This window comes from Molossus molossus, unplaced genomic scaffold (assembly GCF_014108415.1).
Source record: "Molossus molossus isolate mMolMol1 unplaced genomic scaffold, mMolMol1.p scaffold_m16_p_19, whole genome shotgun sequence".
Classification (NCBI taxonomy): domain Eukaryota; kingdom Metazoa; phylum Chordata; class Mammalia; order Chiroptera; family Molossidae; genus Molossus; species Molossus molossus.
In genome coordinates, this window is record NW_023425354.1 from 34,568,616 (window position 1) to 34,583,433 (window position 14,818).

Here is a 14,818-nt window from a genome sequence, read left to right on the forward strand (position 1 = left end):
TGGCACTAAGGCTGGTACTAACAATATAAAGTAGATTCACTCGTTTCCTGTTTCACTTTCTGTACCCTAACCACGGGTGACGAATACTTTAAAAAGAATTATACAAATTGTTGGGCAGTTGTCAAATACAGTGCTACTTGAATGCTCATCCCTCAGAATGCTATCACCATGCAGTGCAGAGACGTTGCCTGTTTTTGTTCTTCTTGGAATGCCTAGCAACTAGAAGAGGGTTTGGCAGACAGAATTGCTAAATAGATAATCAGATGAATGAATTACAGTTATTGGGAGGTGTACAAGGTGCTGTGACTGGGTCAGAGGTTTCCTTGAATAATACATGCCACATGCGAGGGCTAGGGTGGGAACAGTGGTGAAGGCTGAGAAAATAGCTTGCTTGGCATTTGAGGAACTGAAAGAATGAAATGGTAGGGTAGCTGGAGCTAAGAGCAGGGAGAAGGAGGTCCTGGGCTCTAAGAATTTACTTTCATTTTTATTTAATGGTTAGCAGTGGAAAATTTATTAAAAGGAAAGTAATAGAGCAGTAGTTGTAGTTGACACAATTAAGTGAAAAAAAAAAACAAACCAAAAAAACAAATCCTACTCAGCTGGAACAAAGCTGGGCCAGAATAGAAAGTGAAACACATCCTAGATGTTGATTAAGGGCTTTATCTTTAGAAAATTGGGGTCTCTCTATAGCATTGGACCCTGAAATTGTGGTAAGTAGGAAAGCACATGACCTATTGGATGTATAAATTAAAACACTGGGTTCCCAGGGATGATTTTTCTCTCTACCTTTTACAAGGTTTCTGTACCTTTTTCAAGGTTCTCAAGTCAAAATGTTGGCTTGGTAGGTACGTATCCCTTTTTGGTGTCCCTAGAAGGGAGTAGAAACTAGTATTAAATACTTCCTCCCTGCTAGCTACTTTAGGTGGTTTCTGTTGTCTTCTCCCACAGTCAGTCCATTAACCTTGATCCAGTGCACAGGCCCTTGAATTCCTTGTGCTAAGGGTAGGGAGTATAGGTGGTAAAAGAAGACCCCCCTCTTTCTGTAGGACTACAAATTAATTAAAGAACTTGGACATATATCCTGTCACTCTATGGCTGTGTGAGCCTGGTCTAGTTTCCCAATCCTCATTTACAAAAGGAGCATTTTAATTCTGTTTTTTGCAGGATTATTGTATTTTTGTTGTTGTTAATTCTCACCTGAGGATATTTTTCTATAGATTTTTTTTAATGGGGGGGGGGGATATCGATGTGAGAGAGACACATCGATTGATTGCCTCCCTCAAGACCCTGACCAGAGCTGGGGATTGAAGCTGCAACCCCTTCTGTCCACTGGCTAACACTAACCACTGAGCAAACTGGCCAGGGCAGGATTATTGTATTAAATGAAACAATAGATACAAACATAACAACTCACTTGGCACATGTTAGGTGTTTTGTAGTGTTTTTACTTTTCTCTAAAACATAAAATTTTCTGGGATCATCCAAGAAGGGATTTCAGGACCCCCGAGTCTGAATAACTCCCTCAATTTTCCTTGTATCTGCTGCCTGAAGTAACAACACAGCAGGTTCTCTCTCTCACCTAAAGTTTCTATAGCTTTGACTATTTTTATTAAAGTATTACTTGGGAAGTGGGGAGAGGACTCTGAGCCCAAACTCTAGTGTCTTTGAAATCTTTATCATGTCAGTGTGAATAGACTGAAGGCTTAACATTACTAGTCCCATGCCTTATGATAATGCCTACCATTTACTGGATGTACAGTACTGCCTTCTGCTCTTTCTGTTAAGATTGAGAGCCTGGTAACTTGCCTAGTACTTGCCTCATGCCTTGACCAGTAAAGATATACTCGACTTTATACTGAGCACCTGCTCTGTCTCCAGCCTGTGAAGTGGACGTATGTTCATTCCTGTTACACTGAAGCTCAGAGAGGCAACTTTCTCAAGCTCATTCAGCTACTCTGTTAGAACCAGGATTTAAGGTCAGGTCTGACGGAGTCTAAAACTAAAGTAAAACGTTTATTTGGGAACTTTTTTTTAGACTGTTCTGTTTTCTAAATATTTAGCCCTGAAATGAAATTCTTATCTAGGAAATATGCATTATCCATTACCCACATCCAAAGGACTGCCCTGGAAAATGTCTATTAGGTTTTAGAGCCTTTCGGGACTGTTTCCTCTGCTGTGTTCTAGCCTTGTGAAGTACCCCTTGTTTATGCAGCCCATGTACCACTTCAGCAGGGCTGTTGATCTCACTCAGGCCTTGGGTTCTAGAGTTCTGCAATATACTTGTCACCTCTATGACTTAGGTGTTCTGAATTCTTTATTCTTAAATAAATAGCTCAGAAATAATCACAATATCACAGAGAGCAAGCTTCTTGTCCCACACCCAGCAAGTGAGACCAGTCTGTAATATGGTTCACTCTGTGGGTTGCTTACTTACAAATGCAACTGTTGCCCTGTTTGATGCTCATTGTGTTGTCAACAGCCTTGTAAATCTTCCCCTTCTGAGGTAGACACCACAGGCAGTTTTACTGGAAAATTCCAATTGTGATTCTGAGATTCTGTTTTGAATTAAACAGTTTCAAGGGTGTTCAAGTTTCTTTCCAGACTAACTTATTTTTTACAGTAAGCAACCTTCAAAGTTGAGAATGATTTTAAATTTCAGGTGAGTTCTCAGGATAATGATTGATTGTGTATAGTGTGGGTGATGCGATCAGCTGTGCCAGAGCCCCCACCCAACCTAGTCCTTTGGTAGGAAACTCAGGCTCTGGGTGAACAGAGAGAGAGGGACGTTGGGCTTTCCAGCCAGTCATCACTGTTAAACATCTAGGCTGTTGCCCTTTTAGAATCCTAACTGGTAATTTAATAGTAATTTATTTTAATGTGCTGTTTATGGAACACTTAATATAGGTCAGGCATTTTATGAATGTTACTTCTCAGCCCTGCAATTACCTTACAACATTATCTCTTTCATACAGGTTGGGGAGACAGACTTAAAAAGGTTAGCTACCCTTTGCTTTCGATAAAGGACTTTTTTTTTCATGGTCACTTTATGTCGCTATAAATATTGATAAAATGCTTTGGGTCCTAAGGAGAGATAACTAGTACTTGCTTCATTGGCTGTATTAATAAAATACTGGATGTTCTTTGGCCTCAGTTTGTTCGTTCCACAAAGCGTGTGGGTGTCTACTGTGAAGTGGCAGTGTACTAGGTGATGCGGGTAAACAAGTGAAGACAGATGAGGTTTCTGCCCTTAGACTGTGAACAATAAATGTAATTACAGATGAAGATAGTTATGTGAAGCAAACTAAAAGGGCAATGAGAGAGTGTGTGTGACTGAGGACGACGACTCTAAATAGGCAGTATTTGAGTTGAGACCTGAAGGACGACAGAGAGCAGGGAGAACAAGTGCAGAGACCCTGAAGCAGGAAGGAGCTTGTATGCTTGAACAAGTGAAAGGGTACCATGGCTTGAAGCCTAGTTGAGTGGTGAGTGAGGGAAGGAGTGTGGCATGAATTGGAGAGGTAGGCAGCGACTGGTGGCACAGGCAGGGTCTTCTGCTCATGTGAGGGCTTGGGATTTTTACTATAAAATGAAATGGGAATCCATGAAAGAGCTTTAAGTGTGTGTTTTGGGGGGAGGGGGGAAGTAGATGATTCCTTGTGGAGAAAGAATTGGAAAGGGGCAAGAACTAAAGCTGGGGTTCTAGTTAGGAGGCTGTTCTAGACTGGAAATACAGTAGAGCACAAAGCTCCTGCCCGCATGGATTTTTTATTTCAGTTAGGTGACACAGTTAACAAATAAGCGAATAATACTAGCTAGTACTAAGTGCCATGCATGAGATCAGAAAGTGATATTTAGAATAAGGGGTGAATGACGAGAAGGAGTCATGCATGTGATGTTTTGGAGAGAAGAGTCCAGGCAGAAGGAACAAACCAGCAAGTTCAAAGGGCCTGTGGAGAGAAATGTGAGTATTGGATGAGAGATGGTGATTTAAACCACTGTTGGGCGCAGGGGAGATGGAGATGGGAATTTATGAATCTTCAGCTTAAGCATAGTTTTTAAAGCCACTAACTGGGGGTCTCCTTGGTAGAGAGAGTGGGATGGAGAGGGCATCAAAGACACTCAGGCACTCCCAGCATTTAAGAACAGAGGAAGGGGAAGAACCAGCAAAGAAGCTTTAAGGTAGGAGGGGAACCCAGGGTGCAGAGTTCTGGAAGCTCAGACATGATTATCGGGGAGAATGTTTCAGGGAGGAGGAGGGAAGGAGGGTGACTGTCCGGCACTGCTGGGAGGTTAAGATGAAGATGAGAAGTGTCACTTGGACTTGGCCACTTGGAACTCCTGGTGATCTCGCAAAGAGATTAAGTGGACTGGAGGAGGCTGCAGAGTGAATTAGAGGTTGAGGAAGTAGAGTCAAATATTTGGAGAAGTTTTGATGTAGAGAGCAGAGAAAAGGGCCTTTACTGAGGATCGGGGGGCATGGGGTCAAAATGGTTTTCTTTGTTAATTGTTTTTTACAAATTACAAATATCCTAGATGCTTTAAAAACCTCTCTTATATAAACTTTTATATTTTTAAAAATGCTTTTATTCTGTGTTTTTTTTTTATTTTTTAGGGAGAGAGAAATAGAAACATGTATATGAGAGAGAAACATTGATTGGCTGCCTCCTGCACACCCCCCACTGGGGATTGAGCCCGAAACCCAGGCATGTGCCTTGACTGGGAATCGAACTGGGACCTCTCAGTTCATGGGACTGCCTTTGAAACCACTGAGCTACACTGGCCAGGTTCTTATATAACCTTTTAATTGAAATTTAACTAGAGAAGTTAATAAATTTTAAGTTAAAGTTTGATGAATTAATAGGCTTCAGGGTCTGAGCAACTTATGTTCAAATCCTGGTTTACTACCCTTTAGCTATGACCTTTCTCAAGTCACTTAACTTATCTAAACCTTAGTTTTCTCACCTCAAGATGGGAAGAACTTAATCTGCCTTGCCAGAATTGTTGTGAGGGTCACATGAAATAACATGGGGTAGTAGCCAGCTCAGTGCCTGGAGGATAAGCATCCTTCCAATGAATGACTACTTTCTTGTTAAAATGTGTAATTATTGATCAGTTATTTCAAAGAGGCATAGCTAAGCCATATTGCTAGGCTTTTCATACTTTTCCTTTCAAAGCCATTGCAATTGTACTTTAATTGCTTTTTATGGATAATATACAAGATGAAGCAAAGCCCATTTTGTATTAATGATCCATAACGTGGGATACTTTTCTCTATGCACTTAGAGCATAGATGCTTTTAATAATTCCAGGAACACGGTAGTGGCAGTAGGCAGACCTCTCTCAGTAAACTGGAAATGATTCTGTAGGGCTTGCCATCTAGTCATTTTCTGATTTGCCATATCAGAAAGGTACTTCTTTGAGGATTGGGGGCATTTTACTTTATTTATTTATTTATTTTTAATCCTCACCCGAGGACACTTTCCCATTTTTTGTTCAGGTAGAATGGGAGGGAGAGAGAGGAACAGAGAGAGAGAGAGAAACATCGACGTGAAAGGAACACATCGAGTGGCTGCCACCCGCACGACCGACCAGGGCCGGGGACAAACTGCAACCGAGGTATGCGCCCTTAGCAGGAACCGAACCCGGGTCTCTCAGGACCACAGGTCGACGCTCTAACCGCTGAGCAAAACCGGCCAGGGCGGGGGCATTTTACTTTTAAAGCATGTTTATAAAGTCCTATACAGTGAGTTCGCTGTAAGTATGTTAATTCCTAACTGTTGCTGTCTCTGCATCCACGTGAAGCCTGTTGTTGCAGAGGTTCCTTGGCATACAGACCAGTTAACTAAAATCATAGCAGATTGGATACCTGACTTGACTGCTGTAGATTTTGGTGATTAGCAAGGTGGTTTTGGAGTTTCACTGCATGCTAGCACTAATTTTACTAGCACACTGACATTCTGACCCCTCTATGCAATGGGTCCATTCTGACCCTTCTCTCCTCCATGGGTAAGCTCATGACAACCACTGATCCACTTAAAATTATTTAACTTGGTCAGGTGAACAAGTGAAGTGATTGTGGGAAGAAATCACATTACCTCCCCTCTTGCCTCTTCACTCTGACTGTACTCACCCTACCTGGGATAGGTCATTTATCTTACCCTGGGGTTAGCACTGTAATTTTCCTGTTCAGCAGGGCTCAGTCTCCCAAGAAATACCAGCATACTTATCAAGCTGACAAAATCCCACGTGCTAGCTAGTCATTCTTGCCTCATACCACAGGATTCTTCCATAGGGAATAGTAAGTTTTCTTGTTCACCCCAGTCCTACATCTCTCATTCTTCTTCCCTGTAGGCAAAGTGGAAGAGGAGAACCTGGCAGTTTGCAAACAAACTCAGTAGGATAGCAGTCAGAGACTGTACATCTCCAAGTCTCTCTTTTCTGAAGAGTGTAAGGGGAATTGGAGAATGAATTTTCAAGCCCCCAGTAAAGATTTGATCATTTTCTTTCAACATTAGGAGGTTTGCAGATCAGAGAGGGAAGTTTTTCAAAATTGTCAACAAAGGGAGACTTCTGTATACACCTCATAATTGGTTCCACTTTCAGTCCTTTAAGTAATATAAGCAGATGCCATCTATGTGAATCTGTTTAGGGCTGGGGGATGAAAAAATATTCCCAAGAGAAAGTGTTTAGTTTGTATGCTAATGTTAAAAGTACAAACTCTTTCACTCCCTGAAATAACCCTGAAGATAGTTATTATTTAGGCTTAGGGCTTTCCAGTTTGGAAAGAGGGGACTTTTAACTGACCACATTAGGAAATATGTCTTTTTGGTATTTAAATATATGTCAGAAGGAGTAAAACCTAGTAGTTTGTTGACTTTGGTGAACTTGTTCTGTTTGAGTGAGCAGGTGTGAGGTATTTAACACTGGAGAGTCTTTCCACCTTGCCCTTTCCATAATAACCCTTTCTCTCTCTCTCTCTGTGTGTGTGTGTGTGTGTGTGTGTGTGTGTGTGTTAGAAACAAAGTTGAGAGAATGAAAATAGTGCTGAGGTAGATACATTTCCTTGACTCCCAGCTAAGGAAGAGCTTTCTTAGCTTTTGTATCAGGATGAGCTTTAGTGCCTTACTGTGCCGAAGTCCCCTAGGTACAAGGACCTTGTCAAAATCATTTTTGGTATCCCCAGTGCCCAGCACATAGCTGGTGCTTCTTAAGTGCTTATAAAACACATGGGTTGAAACGATATACAGTGGGCCAGCTTTCCAGTGTTTTCCTACTGATTGTGCCTTACAAGTGGGTCTACCCATTGTGGAAAAGTCCTTATCTCTTAGGAAAAAATTGCAACATGTATTCCTACTGTGGAAGAAAAGTGTGTTTTCCTCTTGTGTTTAAATATATCGCCTCCCCCCTTTTGCTTTTTTTTTTTTTTTAATCCTCACCTGAGGGTATTTTTCTTCTGGTAGAGTGGGAGGAAGGGAGAGGGAAAGGGAGGGAGGGAGAGAGAGAAACACTGATGTGAGAGGGACACATAGATTGGTTGACTTTTGCACAACCCTGACCAGGGCTGGGGACTGAACTGCAACAGAGGTACATGCCCATGACTGGAATAGAACCCGAGACTCTTTGTTTCACAGGCCGACACTCTAACTGCTGAGCCAAACCAGCCAGGGCACCCCTTTTGCTTTTTATTCCATTCTTTCACCTTTCTCTGCTTGTGCTGTAAGCTTATCTTTGGTTATATCTGTCTTCACTTCTGTTCCACTCTCTGGTTTAAGAGGTGACTTTTCTCCTGTCTGAAAGTGTCCACTCAAAATCTGATCACTAGGTGTCAAATTTCCTTCTACTCCTGGCCCTTACTCCCATCATTTATTGCTAGATTCCTTCCTCTATAATCTCTTAGTTGTTGGGGACTTCCTCTGCAGTCTTTAAATATATGTACATTTCTCTTACCTGGATCCTCTTCAGCTACTGCCTTCTTTCTCCTGTTTATAGTCAAAAGTTTCTTGAAAGAATAATTTATCCTTAGCATATGGCAAATCCTCACTTCTCATTCACTTTCCCAACCTATAGTTATGTTCCTAAACTGCACAGGCATAGAGCATACCCACATTTCCCTAAAACTAGGTCCATTGGGCATTTTGCATTTTTAAAAATATGTTTTTATTGATTTTTTTTTTTTTTTTTTTAGAGAGAGAGGAAGGGAGATAGAAACGTCGTGAGGGAGAAACATGGGTCAACTGCCTCCTGCACACCCCCTACTGGGGATTGAGCGTGCAACCTGGGGATGTGCCCTGACTCGGAGTCAAACCGGGACCTCTCAGTCCATGGGATGATGCTAAATTCACTGAGCCACACCAGCAGGGTGGGCATTTTGCATTTTTTTATTGTATTCTACTTTCCAGGTCATTTGCTAGTATGGATAATTTCTTCTTGAAACTCATAATACTCTTTCAGTTTTTCCACCTCTGAGCATTGTTCCTTTCTCTGTTCTGCTGGTTGGTTTCTTCTGCTTGCCCATTAGATCAGGTCTTCCTAAGGGTTCTCCCAGACCTGCCTCTCTTCTGCCCTAGACTGTCCATCCATCTTTTGCTCCACTCTGGGTTTACATACTTGTAGAAGGCTGAGGATTCCCAAACCTGCATCTGCAACTGAGACCAAACCCTTATGTGCTCTGTATACATGTGCATGTCCTACAGGTACAAAACTCAACTCATTTTAATCTACCCTCTCCTTTACACATAGACATGTGCCTTCTCCTGAGGGCTTTATCCCAGTTAATGATTCCGCTGTCCATCTGTTGAGTAAATCAGAGACCCTGGGATTCATCCAAGACTGTTTTCTTTCTCCCTTCCCCCACCTTTTCAGTTCATTGACCCAGACTGCTAATTCTGGCAAAGATCTTGGGACAAGCCCAGAAAGCCAAATGGTAGTTGTGAACTTCTAGGTTTGCTTTTTGCCTATGCGTTTCCAGAGAAATTGTAGTTAAAGTATTGTTATTATGGTAGTAGCAACAACAACTGATGTTCGTTTAGTGCTTCACCAAAAGAGAGTGCCCAGATGAGAAAGATGAAGTATGGAAAGGTTATGACTTGTTAGTAATAGGTAACATAGCCCATAAATAGTAAAACAGAGCTTAGGACCTATGTTTTACCCAGATCCTATGTTCTTTGTATTAATATAGATGGTCTCAGATGCTTCTATCAACAGATGATTTAAAGAATTATAGAATCCATTCCCTGGCAGGTTTGGCTCGGCAATTGGAGCATCGGCCTGCAGACCAATGAGTCACAGGTTTAATTCCGGTCAGGGGCACGTGCCTCGGTTGGTGCCTAGGTTGCGATTCGTCTTGGTCCTGGTCAGGGTCACGTGGGACACGACCAGTCATTGTGTCTCTTTTGCATCGATGTTTATCTCTCTCTCCCTCCCTTTCTCTCTCTTCCTCCCTCCCACTCTATCTGTAGATAAAGAAAAAAAGTCTTTATACATTCAACAATAAATATAAGTTTAAAAAGGAAAAAAGAAAAAGAGTGTCCTTGGTGAGGATTGAAAAAAAAAAGAATTATAGAATCCAGTCCCGCCAGTGTGGCTCAGTGGATTGAGTGTTGTCCCATGGACTGAGAGGTCCCGGTTCTATTCCTGGTCAGGGCACATGCCTGGTTTTCAGGCTCAGTCCCTAGTAGGGGGCGTGCAGGAGGCAGCTGATGGATGTCTCTCATATTGTTTCTCCCCTCCTTTCCTCTCTCTCTCTAAAAAAACCAATAAAAACATGTTTAAAAAAATTACAGAATCCTTCCTTCATAGGGCTACTACTCTATTGTTGTCTCCATTCTCTTAATAACAAAGAACTCATTTAATTAACTGCTATTATTCCATGTGAACTGTTAACTGCAAGTAAGGCAGATTATGTCTCTATCTTCTGGAAACAAAGTCTTTAGGCAAGTAATAGTGAGTCAGAGGGGGATGTGTAGGAAATGGAATGAATGTGTGCTTAGTTAAGATTTAAATTTGTATGTGATTCGTTCATTCAGTAGTCCTTGTTGAGCCACCTATTTGCTTAGTACTGTATGACTCATGGTCCCTGTTCTCATGGGGTCACAGGCAAGTGCAGGGGACAGGTGTTAATCATACCTGCCTATGACAGGGAATGGATTATATCACAGGTGTATTGAAGGCAGTGTTGGTAAGCTAAAAAGACCCTAAAGTAGACAGAGGCCTAAGGTTATAGCTGTGTGAGCCAGGAAGTTTCTCTCTCTGCTCAGCCTCTTTCTTTTCTTCTATAAAAGGACCAAGATTGAACCTGTTGGCTTCTTAGTTCCTTCCAGTTTATCACATCTTTGAACTATGATTTAACAAAGGTACTTTCAAGAAGTCAGGAGGCAGAGCAGAAAGTACCATTCTTTTGTGTGAATTGAGTATTGAGTAATACTAAATGTTCCATTTATTATCTCTGTACACTTAGAGTTCTGGCTAAAAAAGTCCATATTGACTGCCTTGGTCTACTGAGAAAAGCACACTATTACGTCAATATTTGGCATTTTAGCCAACTGGCTCACCATCTTTAGGTTACTCCGACATTTGGGATATTGGCTCCTCTTTGTTTTGTAACCTTAAACCACCAATCCCCTTGTTCCTAGTACCTGTATTTGGTATGTAAATTGGGAATAATAATGCAAAACTTTTTAATAAACTCACAGAGACACTGATTGAGCAAGGAAGCTGAATTTTATTTGTTTTGAGCATCTGCTATATGCCTGACACTGCTAGTGGAAGGTACAGACATGAATAAGAAGTGGTCACTGCTCTCAAGGAATGTATGGTTTAGTGGTGGAAAACAAAGGGTGAGTGTGTCTGTGCAACCGTTACAGGTGCTGTGATGGAAGTTTACGTAGGATTGTAGGTACAAGTGTAAGAGTAGTTAGTTCTGCTGGCTGGTGGGAAGAGAAACCAAGGGGGTAGCAGCATCCACTAGGGAGAAGAAATTAGGTTTCGAGTCAGACCTGGGTTTTCTGAATCTTGGTTTGCTATATATTAGCGTGTGACCTTGACTTCTTTTTTTTCCCCCAATCCTCACTCGAGGACATTTATTTTTTGTATTTATCTTCAGATGGAGTGGGATGGAGGGAGGGAGAAAGAGTGAGATGGGCACATCGACTGGTTGCCTCCTGCATGATCCCGACCAGGGCTGGGGATGAACTGCAACCAAGGTACATGCCCTTGACCGGAATCGAACCTGTGACTCTTTGGGCCTCGGGCTGATGTTCTAACCACTGAGAAACCGGCCAGGGAGACCTTGACTACTTTTAGCCTGGATTGCCTCACTTATATACAGGAAATAAGTAGTAAAACGGTCAACTCGAGTGTGGACTTGTATAGTGTATGTGTGCATGATAAAATTCTGTCTATGAGCTCTAGGGCAAGGTCATGTTCCTGAATAAAGTAGGTGTTAGGCCACTTGTAATCACTACACAAGATGTTTTATTTGAAGTTAGATCTCAGATTAAATCCAAACAGGGATCAGCAGCCTTTCAAAGGTGTGCCAACTTGGCAGCCTGTGAGTCCTGGCAGATCAGGTGTCTCTTATATGCAAAGGCAACTGTGGTAGTGGAGGAGGTGGCAGGAAACCAGTGGCCCAACTCATTCTCACCTTGACTGGCAGCAGCAGTGATTTGAATATCCCAGCTTACCTGTGCCCTCAGGAATGGGAACGCAGTAGAGGTGTGTCTTATTTCTGACCTTTTTTCCTTTTCTCCCTTTCACCAGATTCTATCATGTGGGCAACCTGCTGCAACTGGTTCTGCCTGGATGGACAGCCTGAGGAGGCCCCACCACCCCAGGGAGCCAGGGCGCAAGCCTATTCCAACCCTGGGTACAGCTCCTTTCCTTCCCCAACAGGCTCAGAACCAAGCTGCAAGACCTGTGGGGCCCACTTTGCAAACATGGCCAGGAAGGTGAGTGTTGACTTCTCGGCGTACTACAACCTCAGGCCCTTGGGCCAGCTCATTGACCTTTCTGTCATACCTCCTGCCTTGCTTTTGCTTATGCAGTGCCAGTAACCTAGACCCATTTCTTTCACAGATGTAATAAAGGAGAAACTAACTAAGCAAAATCAAAGCATCTCAGCATTGATTTGAGCCGACTAGACCTGAATTTAGATAGCAGCTTTGCCACTTACTAGCTGTGTGATTTAACCTTTGAGATTCATTTCCCCCATTTATTAAATAGGGATATAATAGTTGTACCCATCTCACAGTGTTCTGAAAATAAGATGAGATAAGCTGCCCAGCCGGTGTGGCTCAGTGGTTGAGCATCCACCCATGCACCAAGAGGTTGCCGGTTCAATTCCTGGGCAAAGCTGCTATGCCCAAGTTGTGGGCCCAGTCCCCAGTGGGGGGCATGCAGGAGGTGGCCAATTGATGTTCTCTCTCATTGATGTTTTTTTCTCTCTCTCCCTCTCCCTTCCTCTCTCAAAAATCAATAAAGAAAAAGAGAGAGAGAGAGAGATAAGCTACAAAGGGTGCCTAGTACAGTGCCTGGAATGTAGTAGGCACTCCATGTTATTTCCTTTATTAGCTGCCGTCATAAAGAGACTGACTGCAGATTAACTTGTTCATTTTATTGAAAGCAATGTCAAGGACGTCTTAGGTACATCAAGACCCTAACAACATAGACTGGCGTTTATGTACTGTAGCGATTTCATTTGAAATGCTTGGTGGCTATGTTTTTCAGATTAGCGAGCAGGAAGGAAACTTACTGGCTGGGTAATGGTGTGTGGGTGTGTGCCCTCCCTTTGTTAGCTCCCAGAGGCAGTGTGTTCTCTGGTCAAGCACCACTAGGGCTAACAGTGAACCCTGACCTGGAGAAAGAACTGCATTCTGCATTCCTCTATTGACCGAGAGGTTTGCAGCCCAGAATGGGATGCTAAAGTGGTGATAATGGGAAGTTTGAGAGGAAAAAACGCTTTTTAAATCATCTGCTGTATGCTGGGGACTGTTTTAAGCCTTTTAGGTTTGTTTCATTTAATCCTCACAATAACTCTCTGATGTAGGTTTTAGGGTTCCTAAACTCCCATTTTATGAGAAACTAAGGTTTAGAGTTTAACAGGTAAAAGGAAACTATAAAAACAGCCTGGCTGGTGTGGCTCAGTGGTTGAGTGTCGACCCATGCACTAAGAGGTCACCGGTTGGATTCCCGGTCAAGGCACATGCCCAGGTTGTGGGCCCAATCCCCAGTGGGAGGCAGCCAGGAGGCGGCCATTTGATGTTCTCTTTCATCAATTTTTCTAGCTCTCTCTCCCTCTTCCTTTCTCTCTCTCTAAAATCAATAAAGAAAAAAAAAATTAAAAGAAAACTATGTGTCAAGTCCCTGACAAAATAGCAAAAGAGACATTAAGCCCTGGCCGGTTTGGCTCAGTGGTTAGAGCGTCAGCCCGCGGACCAGAGAGACCCGGTTCATTTCCCACTAAGGGAACATACCTTGGTTGCAATTTGTTCCCGGCCCTGGTTGGGGTCATGTGGGTGGCAACCAATCGATGTCTCTCTCTCACATTGATGTTTCTCTGTCTATCTCTTTCTCTCTCCCTCTCCCCCTTCTGCTCTATCTGAAGATAAATGCAAGAGTGTCCTTGGGTGAGAATAAAAAAAAGAGAGACATTAAAATATTTATTCTCTTCCTTCTCCTTAGGTAGCACCTCAAGATCCCATAGTTATTAAATGGCAGAGTCAGGCTTCAAACCCAGGTCTTTGACTCTTAAGCTATCTCCCAGAAGACATTGAACATGTCAGAACTTCTGCAGCTTGAAGTGTTGACCTACCTACTCTTTGTTTTTAAGATGATGGAGGAGGCTTGGCATTGTACCTTGTAGGTTGTATTGTGCTGGATGTATTGGGCACGTGGCAGAGCTTTGTTGTGATTGGCTTGGCTACCCCAGGCACTCTGAGAACTTGACCTGAGAGGCTGCTGCAGCTGGGCAGGGAGTTGTGGCTCTGTTGGCAGAGGTGCTGTCCCTTTTATACTTAGACGGAAGATTGAGTCAATAGATTGAGACTGAAGTGAAGAATAGGAGGGACTCAGGGGCCACATGGCCTCAATATTTCTGGTGATGGAGATGGTGGGGTGGAGTTAGGATCCGAGATGAGATGGAAGGAGGGCTGTAGGGTACTTGTCACATGCCTGGCACGGAGTTTGGCATTTCAAATGCCTTATCTTCATCAAATCCTTACAAAAGGCTATGAAATCTGTACTTATTTGTTCCTGTTTTACAGAAGAACAATTTCTCTCTCTCTGTTAGCTCTTGAAAAGTGTGGGGTTAACGCTGACCCCTCCCCCCACCACAGTCATACATTCATGTATAATTTTTGACTCTCTAAAAACTTAACTACAGTTTTTCAATGTCTGAGGGACATTATGACCCCTTTAAAAAAATGTTAGTTAGCCCTGGCCAGTTTGGCTCAGCAGTTGTAGCTTTGGCCTGTGGACTAATGTGTCGCAGGTTCAATTCTGGTCAAGGGCACGTGCCTTGGTTGCGGTTCATCCCGGGCCCTGGTTGGGATCATGCGGAAGGCAACCAATCAATGTTTCTCTCTTTCTCTCTCCCTTCCTCCCTACCTCCCACTCTATCTGATGATAAATGGAAAAATATCCTCGGGTAAAAAATTTAAAAAAAGTGTTAATTATATTCTGTGAAGGGAAATGGAGAGAAAAAGGGTGAAGAAGAGAGTGGTGGTGATCCAGGCTCGGGATCAGCATGTCAAGCATGTTGAAACTTGGGAGAACCAGGGTATCTAGCGAGTTCTTGACATTTCTGAGTCAGAAGAGAGAA

At 42.8% G+C, this 14,818-nt stretch overlaps 1 protein-coding gene across 16 annotated transcripts in view; it reads left to right on the forward strand.

Moving 5' to 3' along the window:
• The window catches only part of RFFL (ring finger and FYVE like domain containing E3 ubiquitin protein ligase), a 55,943-nt gene that overhangs the window by 21,705 nt on the left and 19,420 nt on the right, over window positions 1-14,818 (forward strand). For 12 of the 16 annotated variants that reach the window (XM_036267673.1, XM_036267667.1, XM_036267668.1 and 9 more), the window contains one exon: window positions 11,761-11,948. In XM_036267673.1, the coding sequence (XP_036123566.1) occupies window positions 11,769-11,948 (180 nt within the window). In that variant the 5' untranslated portion in view covers window positions 11,761-11,768. Of the gene's footprint in view, window positions 1-2,975; window positions 2,999-5,879; window positions 6,302-8,521; window positions 8,527-9,846; window positions 10,839-11,760; window positions 11,949-14,818 lie in introns of those variants that run through there. The other 4 variants (XM_036267674.1, XM_036267677.1, XM_036267676.1 and 1 more) reach the window with 4 other exon arrangements.